Raw genomic sequence first — 13095 nt, 5'->3', positions numbered from 1 at the left:
TATCTGTAATTTAACAACACAAAAAAAATTTCATGACATTTTTGTAGGTTTAAACACATTAAACTGTCATTTTAATTATTTTTAGGGTATTTTTATTAAAGATTCATGGGTTCATTATTATGCTTTCTTCGTTGGACGAAAGAAACGTGTTTTTGAGGCCCTAAAAATACTCGAAAACATGTGAGCCAAAATGGCTCAATAGCGCCCCCTGGAAAATGTCAAACATTTATTACGACCTGTCACCTAGACTTAGGAAATTTGGTACACGTGTAATTCATCAAGACGCACAAAAATGTAATTGACACCCATGCCCAAAACACAACAGGAAGTCAGCCATTTTGGATTATGTGTCGTAGTTTGGATGATTTTGGGTCATTTTTGACATTTTCAAAAGCTGTAAACTCAAACCGGGTAACCCAAAGAGAGCTCAGATTTGTCCAGGACCCATGGTGTACATCCTGGCCGTAACAAAAGTTACCAAAATGCTCCACAAAAGTCTCACAGTGTGGAAATGGTGGCTGGTGGAATTTCAACGCTTTGCCATGAAACAGGAAGTGCTGTCTAACTAGCCTGTACATGCTCCTGTCTGCCTGAAACTTTAGTTTATTTATGGGCACATATTAATGAAAAAATACAGTAAATAGTCACACATTGTAAAAGAACAAATTAGCATCTGTGAAAACGGATTTTTAATGAGAACATTATTTACAATTTTGGCCTGTTTTTTGACATTTACTATTTTTTTTCTGTGATTTTACAAGATCTGTAATTTTGATACACACAGAACTAACCTTAGCTGTATTTCAATGAAATTGGAAGAAAATGGTGCATAAACAAACTTATTTTTTCTTTCAAATGATGGCAAATATCTGGTAAATAAATATTTTATTTTGCTAAATTAAACATTAGCAGTGAAAAAATGTGTGATTTTACTGGCAAAAGTTGTAAACGAACAAAATACTATTTGGAAAAAGGCCGAAACTATAAATAATGTTCACACCAATAACCTGTTTTGTATCGATCACATACATTTTCTTTGTTTTTCTTTCAAATAATGGCAAATATCTGTAAAATAAGTATTTTTATTTTGTTACACTGAACAGCAACAGTAAAAAGTGTGTAATTTTACAACAACAACATCATTTCTCAGCAGTAGGATGAATCTCCAACCTGGAAACTGAAGTCTGAAGTATGTTCTGGTTCAGAAATTTCTTGTTTTTATGGAGTCACTCAGAGAAAAATCTCCTGATAAGTTGATTGACGTTTATTTGAGGGTTTTATTTTAAGTCATTGAACACATCAGCCATTTATTTTCTAGATGTTTGGCTGTTGTCTACATTAGGCTGTTTGCTGTTTAAATGAATCTTGTCACAGTGAAGTGAACCACGAAAATGAATATCAGCTTCAATGATCACTTTTAACTCCAGCCGCTCCGATATCTTTCTATTTTTAGATGCTTCCATACTGCAGTTATTTACTTGTCAGAGTGGATTAACCCTCTAACCTCTGGCTGTTTCCACTCCAGGCTCATTTTAACTCACCGCGGTTCAGTTTTACTACAATCCAAAGTCCTGCAGCTGTACAGAAACAGAAATGACGTTTAATTAATTAATTTATTCATTAACAGAAATGAGAATAACATGACCGGATTAAAAACAGAAACCAGACGTGGCTCCGGATGCTTCATGGATATTATTTTAAATTTGTTTCCACGCTGATCTCCTCTCTGAAAACTCTCAGAAATCACAAAAACAAATCATACTTAATGAAATGCAAAACCCAGCATTAGCGCATTAAATTAATCGAATGAATTATTATACTTAATGTCTGACCAGAAGAATCTGTCAAAAATAGCACAGAATGCTAGAATGTGAGAACATGCACCATCTGGAGAGTAAAGATCTACTGTGTTCTACCTTTTAAATGGACACAGAGGTGGAGGATGATATGATTTGGGTGGAATGTCGCAGTTTATTCAGTTAAAACTGGTTTCCAATGGCGTTATGTAAGAACCACATGATCTGTTACAGTGAGAACATGTCTGGTACCACAAAATATGAATAAAACCATTTTATTATCTTTTAAATGATCTTTTAAATTAGATCTTCAGTTCTTTAGATCTTCAGTGATTCAGTTCTTTAGTTCTTTAGATCTCCAGTTCTTACTTCCTCGGTTCCTCAGTTCTTTGGTCCTTTGGTTCTTTACGTCTTTAGATCTTCAGTTCCTTGGTTCTTTAAATCTGCAGTTCTTTGGTTCTTTAGATCTTCAGTTTTTTGGTTCTTTAGTCCTTTGGATCTTCAGTTCTTTAGTTCCTCAGTTCTTTGGTTCTTTAGATCTTCAATTCTTTGGTTCTTAAGTTCTGCAGACTTTCAGTTCTTCAGTTCTATGACTTTTTTCTCTCTTAATCAAAAGTTGTAGCTGAGTGTGATGAGTACAAGCACAAAGATCAATAGCTCAATGTTTGCATATGTTCTCGTAAGCATTTCCCTAAAAAGTTGATGAAAATTAAAAGATCACACACTTTCATTTTCTAGAAGTTTGAGTTGCAGAGTTATTAGTCAACTTTTAGAAGCACCACAATCTTCTCAGGGTCAGGAATCAGAATCGGTTTTATTACTACGCAGGTTTTTATGAACGAGGAATCAGACTTTGGTGTTTTTGGTGAATAACAGTGAACGCAAATATGTGGTGGTGTGGTCCGACCTTAGAACAGAGCAGGAACAAACACCTGCTGTGAAACATCCAGAAAACATATCAAACCAGTTTCCTCCTGTCAGACGTTCTCCTGTGTTTAACCTGAATCAGTAGATAAGCTCCGGCATTAATCCTCCAGAGATTCTGGCATTTCTGAAACATCTTGCTGCCATTTGGACCGACGACGAGTCCAGGATCCAACTCAACCAGACGGACGTTAAAAGATCACTCCTAAATTATTTATTAAGCTGTTTATCGCAGCAGAAGAACGTCAGCGGCGGTCTGACATTCAGACGTCAGTCTGGATGAAACGATTCAGGCGACTGCTGTCCGCTGGGATTCTCATTTCTGACATTTGAATCAGGCGAAGAGACGGAAACATGACGGAGACACAAATACACCTGATCAGTCTGTTCTGTAGTTCTTTAGTTGTTCAGTTGTTTAGTTCTTTGGTTCTTTAGGTCTTTAGATATTTACATCTTTAGTTCTTCCTTTCTCCAGTTCTTTGGTTCTTTAGGTCTTTAGATCTTCAGTTCTTTAGATCTTCAGTTTGTCAATTCTTTAATTATTCAGTTATTTGGTTCTTTCGTCCTTTACATCTTTAGTTCTTCAGTTTTGTGGTTCTTTAGGTCATTATATCTTTAGTTCTTCTGTTCTTCAGTTCTTTAGTTATTCAGTTCTTTGGTTCTTTAGATCTTTAGTTATTCAGTTCTTTGGTTCTTTAGATCATCTATTCTTTAGTTCCTCAGTTGTTTGGTTATTCAGTTCTTCAGTTCTTTACTTAATCCGTTCTTTGGTTGTTAGTTCTTAAGATCTTCAGTTATTTGGTTCTTTAGTTCTTTAGACCTTCAGTTCTTTGGGTCTTTGGTTATTTAGGTCTTTCGTTCTTTGGATCTTCAGTTTTTTTAGTTCCTCAGGTCTTTGGTTTTTGGTTCTTTAGATCTTCAGTTAATTGGTTCTCTGGTTCCTCATTTCTTTGGTTCTGGTCCAAGCTCCATCGTTCTGGTTCCCTCTAAGCCTCCGTGGAGGATTTGGGCCACAGATTAGTGGAGAACCTTCAGCTGCTCTAAATAATCTGGAGCTCTGCTGGATTTTGTTCAGCTGAAATATTCAGTTTGATTTGTCCCAGAAAACCTCCAACATGTGGTCGAAGAGCGAGTTCTACTCCAAACTCTCAGATTTCTTTCTTAGATCAGAGGATAGAAACTCATGTTGAGGTTCAGGAATTTTCCAGCCTGTTAATAAAGGTCAAGCTTTTTGTGAAACATGATCGATTAAAGTGATCGATCGAGTTCACTATTGATCGTTGACTGGACGATACATCAGACTGAACCCAGACGACCTCATCAGATCAATGAGGAGCAGCGATCAGATGAGAACTCTTTATTCTGGAGTCTCAATTCAAACTTTAATGAAATAAATCCATAAAATAAGCATTCTGCCAGCTCACTGCATGGACTTCATCTAGTCATTAAAAAACAGAAATGTTCTGTTCAGTTAAAAAACATAAAATAAAATTCCTGTTATTTACCAATGCGTTTATATTTTTTAAAAATTGACATTTTCTCCTATTTATACATGTATCAATAGTGAAAAATATCAGATTGTCTCTTATTTAACAGCAAATGTACAGGATAAAAACAGCTAATGTTAAGTAAATCCTTAAATTAACATGTGAAATAAACAAATAAATTACAAAACTGAAATATTCTGTTAATAAACAGCGTGGCAACAAACTGGAAATTTTAATGTTGTACCAAGAGTGTAAACACAGGAAGTTTTCCTGTTATTTAACGGTAAATCATAAATGTGTTGTTTCTTGCTGTTATTTAATGTTGTTTCTGTATTGAAAAACAGCAGCTCTCTACTTAGACATTGTCACATGATTAAAAAACTACAATTTTCTGTAGAGTAAAATAACAACAACAAGAACAGCTTTTAATGTACCAACAGTAAAAACACTGGCCATTTTTCAGGAAAGAAAAAGGAAATTTCTTATATTTTATGTCATGTAATGGTAAATCTAGAATAAAAATAGACACTGGTCAATATTTAATGGTGTATCTAGAGTGAAAAATAGAAGATTTTCTCTTATTTAATGGTAAATCTACATTATAGAAAATGCAAATGTTAAATAAATTCATAAAATAACACAAAATAAATGCACTGGCTGCTCACTGCATGGATTCTGAATTTTCTGAGTGCACTCAGTAAAAAATAAAATCAAACTAATCCCAGGCTTAGGTTCAGTGTCATTTCCATCTTCAGCACTCAACCTTCATTTACTCTCTTCTCCAGTAACAGACCCAGTTCAGAATCTAAGTGGAGCTTTTAGCAGCTATAAAATCACAATATTTCCCTCAGGAATAAACAGAGACAAACTCAGAGCGACAGTCGGCATCGAGACAAACACGCCTAGAAATAAAGATGCTCTGGATCTGTTAAATAAGTAAAGACTGTTAGCAGACCAGTTCAGCGTGTAGAAGATGGTTTTATATCAGCATTATCACCAAGAACATCTAGAAAATCTCCCTTTTAACTGCAGACTTTTGAACTGAACACTAAGATGATGAAGCAGAATTTTTGATGATAAAAGCTGAATGTTATCTAACATCAGCTGCAGTAAAATAAAGAGCAGCTCCACCTTCAATTAGGCTAATTTCTCTTACGTAATCTCCATTTTTAGTCCTTCAGGTTCCTCTGGATGCTGCTTCATTAAACCCACGGAGCTCTAGTTGGTCTGAATACATGGAGACGAGATGATTCTTCTGTTTTATCTATAAAAAGTTATCAGTTAAAATCTGGTTTACATCCAACAAATGAAGGTTTTACTGAAGAGAAACAAACGACTGAAGGCCGTCGCTGCTGTTTGTGGTCGCATCTGTCACTGAGCTTATGGCCTGTGTGAGTTTGGTTGTGTGTCTGTGTGTGTGTGTGTGTCTGTGTGTGTGTGTGTGTGTGTGTGTGTGTGTGTGTGTGTGTGTTTGTGAGAGATTATGCTGGAAGCCAAAAGAGGGAATGAGCATGAAGCAGGAAGATAAAGAGCCAGAAAGTGGGTCAGTGATCTACATAGAAAAGATTTATGTTAACATCAAATGACTCAGCTCAGCACTATCTATCTATCTATCTATCTATCTATCTATCTATCTATCTATCTATCTATCTATCTATCTATCTATCTATCTATCTATCTATCTATCTATCTATCTATCTATCTATCTATCTATCTATCTATCTATCTATCTATCTATCTATCTATCTATGTCTGTCTGTCTGTCGTGTTTTTTCTTGATTTCATTGATTCAGTACAATAGGTTGATGGATGGAAGGATGATGATAATAGATAATAAATGGATGATGGATGATGGATGGATGGACGGATGGATGGATGGATGGATGGATGGATGGATGGGTTGCAGATGAAGCAGGGCAGAGTTGCTGTGCTCTGATTGGCTGCTGTGATCAGGTGACTAGGTTTTCATCAGCAGTGTTTCTGTCAGCTCTGTCGGAAACACGTCTGCTAATGTGCATTAAAGATGGAGGACGTTTTACCTTCTACCCAGAATCCTCTGTTCGCCGTCTTCACACCTTGTTTGAAAGCAGCGTGGGCTCTGGGGGAACACAGGAAACCTTTTATCTGTTTATTCTCCTCCAGCATCCACACAACTGTGACTTCCTCCTGACAAGGTCGACGAAATAAAGTCAGAGTTCACAAACGCAGTTTAAACATGAGGCGATGCTTCAGACGACACTTTGACTCACCACAGAGAGAAAATAAACTCTGACAGACAGGAACCTGCTCAGAATGAAGAAACCTTCTATTTATACCCTGAACCTGAACGCATCTCCACCTGCAGCTGCTTTCTGCAAGTTGTACGACTATAGCAACTATAGGAACCTATCTGTCTGTCTGTCTATCTGTCTGTCTGTCTGTCTGTCTGTCTGTCTGTCTGTCTGTCTGTCTGTCTGTCTGTCTGTCTGTCTGTCTGTCTATCTATCTATCTATCTATCTATCTATCTATCTATCTATCTATCTATCCATCTATCCATCCATCCATCCATCCATCCATCCATCCATCCATCCATCCATCCATCCATCCATCCATCCATCCATCCATCCATCCATCCATCCATCCATCCATCCATCCATCCATCCTGATTTTATTGACTCAGTACAGAAGTTTTATATTTGGATGGATGGATACCAAATAATAATAATAATTAATAATTTGCCTTTATTTGTCACAAATACATTATAACACTGTGAAATGTTGCTTTTTGCTTATCCCAATCGGGGTCAGAGCACAGGGTCAGCCATAGTCATAGTCATCAGATTCTCAATTTTCAGTTGCAGATCCCATGATCTCTGGGGTTCCATCAGGAAAATTAACAATGCGGGAGTTTAGCTAGCAACGGGAACCATGTCAAAGACTTCAGTGACACCTAATGACCTCCAGCATGCGTTTCATGACTAATTGGATGCCCAAACTGGACTGAACTGTCTCCAGAGCAGGTTAGCTGTGTTACTATGGTGATCTAGCTAACAGGAAGTTACCTTTATATTACTAATTACTTCGTAGTGCAGCACTGAGTTTTATAGTCAATGCAAAAGTAAAAATACTTGCAACAAACTCAAAAATAACCGACTTATAATAGTAATTATTTAGTTTAATTTTCTCATTCATGACATTTTTGACATTTATCAAATGTTTAGAACTAACAGGAAATGCAGATTTTTCGACCAGATAAGGAAACACTGACTCATGTCTTTTACTGTGTCCTCTCATTGTCCAGTCCGTCCAATCAGAGCCTGAAAAAAAAACAGAATTTACCATTCAAACGTTACAGAAGCTGAACTTTGAAAACATTCACACCGGTCAATTTGGTCTTGGTTGTGTGTTAGCGCTGGTTTAGCCGCTGCGCTAACGTAGGCGGCTTCCTCAGTAAACACAGTAAATTACAGCTCTGGACGACAACAAACTGCAGCCTGCTGAGCTTCGGATGAACTCCTGAACCGAAGGAACCACGAACCCAGCGGAAACTGAACCTAAACCACAAACCAGTGGCCGATGTCTGACTTTGTTCTGGACACGCCCGACCAGAAACAATAAAGAGGACAAACAGGAGATCACAAACACCGTGTGTCCATAAAACACAGAACGATGTGGGCTGTAATACAAGACAGATGTCATATTTCCTCCTAATTCATACAGGATCTTCCCCTGTTTACTGACTGTTTATATACAAACTTTGTTATCTTCTGATCAGAATCAGTTGACAAAACAGTTTTATCTGGATCTCCACTCACTCGGCTGGTCTTTACTTTCAGCTGACACGTCGTGGAAATGATGATGCTCCAACTTTCCATTATCTGCATTTATAGTTCAGTGGTGACTCAGAGAATTATTATTCTGCCAGATGCTGTTCTGTCTGTTTTAATGTATTTCAGCTGCAGATAGAAGCACTGGAAGGTTAAAGTAGCTTCAATTATATCTTCAAATGTCTGAACTATATACATTTTTACAGCCACCACCACTTTAAAAAGAAAATATGTCTTTCAAACCCGCCGGCGGTTGTTTTCTTCCTAAAAATCATCAAAAATACCAAAAAACACCAAAAATACTCCATTCATCACCTCGCTGTTGGGTTTGAAAGATGTTTTTTTCTTAAAAATCACCAAAAAACACCCAAAATACTCCATTTATCAGCTTGCTGGAGAGTTTGAAAGACATGTTTTCTTCTTAAAAATCACTAAAAATTACCAGAAATACCAAGAAACACCAAAAACCCTCCAGTAATCACCTGGCTGGTGGGTTTGAAAGACATGTTTTCTTTTTTAAATCACCAAAAATACCAAAAAGCACCAAAAATACTCCATTTATCAGCCCACTGGCAGGTTTGAAAGATACATTTTCTTGTGAAAAATCACCAAAAACACTAATAATAGTACATTTCTTAGCAGGCTGGTGGGTTTGAAAGACATGTTTTCTTCCTAAAAATCATCAAAAATACCAAAAGACACCAAAAATACTCAATTCATCACCTCGCTGTTGGGTTTGAAATATGTTTTTTTCTTAAAAATCACCAAAAAACACCAAAAATACTTCATTTATCAGCCCGCTGGCAGGTTTGAAAGACGTTTTCTTTTTAAAATCACCAATAATACAAAAACCACCAAAAGTTAACCAAAACTAACCAAATCTAAGCTTAAAATTGTGATATTTCTGTATTTTACTGTATAAATCTTGTCTCCTCATACTGAAGATGTTTAATCATGTAGAATTCAAGGATTCAGATCAAATATTCTGATTTAAAGCCTCATGTTTGTGTGTTTTTCCTGACAGAACAGCATGTCACACATGATAAGTTCAAGGACCGCTTCAGGGAACATTATAAACTGATAATTAAAAGTTTATTTGCTCTTTCTGGCTGATAAAAGATGTCATTTTAGTGATTTTTTTAAAGATAAGATGCGTTTCGAACCTGCTGCTGGGTCTCATGGTTCAGAGGACTGAGTGTCTTATTTTGGGCTTGTTTGTTTTGTGACCTGATAAAAATAATTCATAGCTTCAGGTGGAGGTTTATTCTGGTTGTTCCTCTGCTGAGCTCTTCTCTCCGGCTGCTTCTGAACATCACAGAGTCTCTTCATCTCCTCCGGTTTCTCTGCAGCTTGTCCTGTGGGCTACTTCAAGTCGGTTCCGGGCTCGGTTCCCTGCTCCGTGTGTCCGTCCAACAGCAGGACCAGCCAGGAGGGCTCCAGTGTTTGTGAATGTCGCAGCGGGTTCTACCGAGCCGCCGGCGATGCCAACTCCTCTGCCTGCACAAGTGAGCTTTGTCTGGTTCTCTGTGAGGCGTTCAGGGCCTCGTTTGTCCCCTCAGTTTGATTCATGGCTCTCATCCGGGTTGTTTCCTCCAGACTGGATCCTTCTTGGATCTAGTCTCAGACGTTCACTACGTGCCAGAAGTTTGGAAGCAACTTCAAGTAGAGTTAAAGTTGCTCTATATTAGTAAAAGTTGCTCTATATTAGTTAAAGTTGCTTTGTATTAGTAAAAGTTGCTTAAAAATTAGTTAAAGTTGCTTTGTATTAGTAAAAGTTGCTTAAAACTTAGTTAAAATTGCTCTATATTAAAGTTGCTCTGTATTCGTTAAAGTTGCTCTACATTGGTTAAAGTTGCTCTACATTGGTTAAAGTTGCTCTACATTGGTTAAAGTTGCTCTATATTGGTTAAAGTTGCCCTGTATTAGCGAAAGTTGATATTATTAATTTAATTTGCTCTACAATAGGTAAAGTTGCTTATATTAAAGTTGCTCTAAAATGAGTAAAAGTTGCTTTATATGAGTTAAAGTTTCTTTACATTAGTTAAAGTTGCTCTATATTATTTAAAGTTGCTCTAAAATAAGTTAAAGTTGCTCTATATTAGCTAAAATTGCTCTATATTAATTAAAATCGATATTATTAATTTAAGTTACTCAAAAATCAGTTGAAGTTGCTCTACATTTCACTTGACTTTCACTTGAGAGTTTCCAGACAAAAATCCAAACAAACTGTGTCCACATCTCTATGACGACCTCAGAAAAGTCTAGAAAGAAAGGGCTGAGTAAAGAACCAAGAGTACAGATACCTGATAATTATAGCAGAAATGTATTCTGATGAGGGACTCAGATAATAATCATGGAAAATCATGAAACTATGATCTTTTTTGTACGAATCTGATCTTCGTCCAGACGTTTGGCCTGTAGTGTACGTCGTTTGGATAAAAGTGAAACTGTAGAATAGCAGATTGAATCTTCATGTCCGTTCTCACCGCTGAACTATTCCATAAAGTTCTTTCCATTCCTTTGGATGAACGTCTTCCAGCTTCAGATGTCTTCAGCAGATGCCTCCTCCTCCTCTTACGTTCTGTCTGTCTCCAGCTCCTCCATCGGCTCCGGTCTCTCTGTCCTGGGAGTACGAGAGTGGAGACGGCGGGGTGTCCCTGAGGTGGCGCCCCCCGGTGGACATGGGTGGTCGCAGCGAGGTGTGGTACGGGGTGGTGTGTCGGATCTGCCCCTCGGCCGCCGTCACTAACCCGGTGTCCTGCTCCTGGTGTGGAGAAGGAGTCACCTTCAGCCCCACCCAGACCAACCTGAAGCAGACCAGAGTGACCCTGAACAACCTGCTGACCAGAGTCACCTACCTCATCCAGGTAACGGAGGAGATCAGATGTTAAAATTCACCAAAAATACTCCATTTACATCCAGGTAATGGAGGAGATAAACAGCTGTAGATCTAGGTCTGATGGATGGATGGATGGATGGATGGATGGATGGATGGATGGAAGGAAGGAAGGATGGATGGATGGATGGATGGATGATGGATGGAAGGAAGGATGGATGGATGGATGGATGATGGATTATGTTGGATGGATGATGATGGGTGGATGATGTTGGATGGATGGATGGATGGATGGATGGATGGATGGATGGATGAATGAATGGATGATGTTGGATGGATGGATGAATGATGGATGGATGGATGGATGGATGGATGGATGGATGATGTTGGATGGATGGATGATGATGGATTATGTTGGATGGATAATGGATGGATGGATCATGTTGGATGGATGGGTGGATGGATAAATGGATGGATGATGTTGGATGGATGGATGATGGATGGATGGATGGATGATGTTGGATTAATGGATGATGGATGGATGGATGAATGATCGATGGATGATGATGGATGCATGGATGGATGATGTTGGATGGAACGATGGATGAAGGATGGATGAATGATGGATGGATGGATGGATGGATAGATGATTTTGGATGGATGGATGGATGATGGATGATGATGGATTATGTTGGATGGATGATGTTGGATGGATGGATGGATGGATGATGATGATGGATGGACGGATGGATGATGATGGATGGATGGATGGATGGATGGATGGATGGATGGATGGATGAATGATGGATGGATGGATGGTGGATGGATGATGTTGGATGGATGGATGGATGGATGGGTGGATGGTGTTGGATGTATGATAGAGGGATGATGTTGGATGATGGACAATGGATGGATGGATGATAGATAAATGATGGATGGATGGATGGATGGATGCATGGATGGATGGATTATGTTGGATGGATGGATGCAGCATCAGTAGCAGGAATTTCATTGGTTGTTTTGTGCCTCTTTTTAGTGTTTTTGTGTTTCTCATGTGAGTTTTTGTGGTCATTTTGTGTCTGTTGTCATTTTGTGAGTGAATGACATGTTTTCTTCTTCAAAATCACAAAAAATACTCCATTTTTCAGCCAGCTGGTGGGTTTGAAAGACATATTTTCTTTTTAATAATCACCAAAAAACAACAAAAATACTTCATTTATCAGCCTGCTGGTGGGTTTGAAAGACATATTTGTGATTGTTTTTGTGGTCATTTTGTGTCTTTTTGTTGACATTAATGCCTGGTAGTACTAAATGATCCCTGACATGGAGACTGGATGGATCAGAATCTTACAGCAGTGAAGCTCCATCACAGGATGTTTTTATTTTATTTTCTGTTGGTAAAGTAGCTCTTAGATTAAATCAGACATGGACTGAATTTTCACTACGTAGGAAATCAGACACTCATCCGTCGTGGCCACATATTCCCCACCTCCTTGTTGACACAGCCCAGCCTCCTTTGTGTGTGAATAGAAGGGGGCCTTCGAACGTCTCACCTGTGCTGTGTCTGACAGGTGCAGGCCATGAACGAGGTGTCGGTTCTGAGCCCTTTTCCAGCCCGATACACCAGCATCAATTTCACCACCAGCCAGTCAGGTGAGGCCCGAGGACGGACGGAGGACGAGGGGGTGAAGGACGGCGGTGTTTGTGTGTCTGTCTGTCTGTGAGGACGGGAGGCTGCTCGAGGTTTTCACGTCCTGTCAGATCCCATCAGGGTCAGCCTGGTGGACCAAAGGCACAAAGACAAAGAGGAGGCAGAAAGAGGCTTTGTGCAGCTTCTGCAGCTTCCCAGCACTGATTGGAGCTTTAAAGAGGTTAAATGATCTCCAATCTTCCTCTGAGCGCTCAGAGTTTATTGATCAAACGAACGGAAAAGTTCCCTGAAAGTGGATCCAGAAAAACTCCTCTTAGAGCCTCCACTGACAAACACTGCCCCCATGTGGTCTTAATCACCGTTCTACTGGGGTTTGTTTATTATAAAATCATCTAAATTTACCCTCAACCATCTCTGATCTGCTTGATCATAAAATATAAATATCTATAAAGACATCTGTGAAATTTTGGCCTCATATATCGAATTCTTTCTGAGATAATATGTTTTTAAAAATCTGTCCATCGATCCACTTCCATCAGGTTTATTCTCTCATTAAATCTGAACAACATCTGAGGACCTATTAAAGATAAAAGC

At 38.5% G+C, this 13095-nt stretch overlaps 1 protein-coding gene across 3 annotated transcripts in view; it reads left to right on the top strand.

The window, feature by feature from the left end:
• ephb6 (eph receptor B6) overlaps nt 1–13095 on the top strand; it is a 69262-nt gene that overhangs the window by 44024 nt on the left and 12143 nt on the right. For all 3 annotated transcript variants that reach the window (XR_008602796.1, XM_023270797.3, XM_055013772.1), the window contains 3 exons: nt 9364–9519; nt 10610–10881; nt 12422–12503. Coding sequence is in view for 2 of the 3 variants with exons in the window: in XM_023270797.3 (XP_023126565.1) it covers nt 9364–9519; nt 10610–10881; nt 12422–12503 (510 nt within the window). In the remaining variant the exon portion in view is untranslated. The remainder of the gene's footprint in view (nt 1–9363; nt 9520–10609; nt 10882–12421; nt 12504–13095) is intronic.

The sequence above is a fragment of the Amphiprion ocellaris genome, chromosome 9, assembly GCF_022539595.1.
Source record: "Amphiprion ocellaris isolate individual 3 ecotype Okinawa chromosome 9, ASM2253959v1, whole genome shotgun sequence".
Taxonomy (NCBI): Eukaryota; Metazoa; Chordata; class Actinopteri; family Pomacentridae; genus Amphiprion; species Amphiprion ocellaris.
Note: the sequence above shows the minus strand (reverse complement) of the source record. Positions and strands in the feature narration are given on the sequence as shown.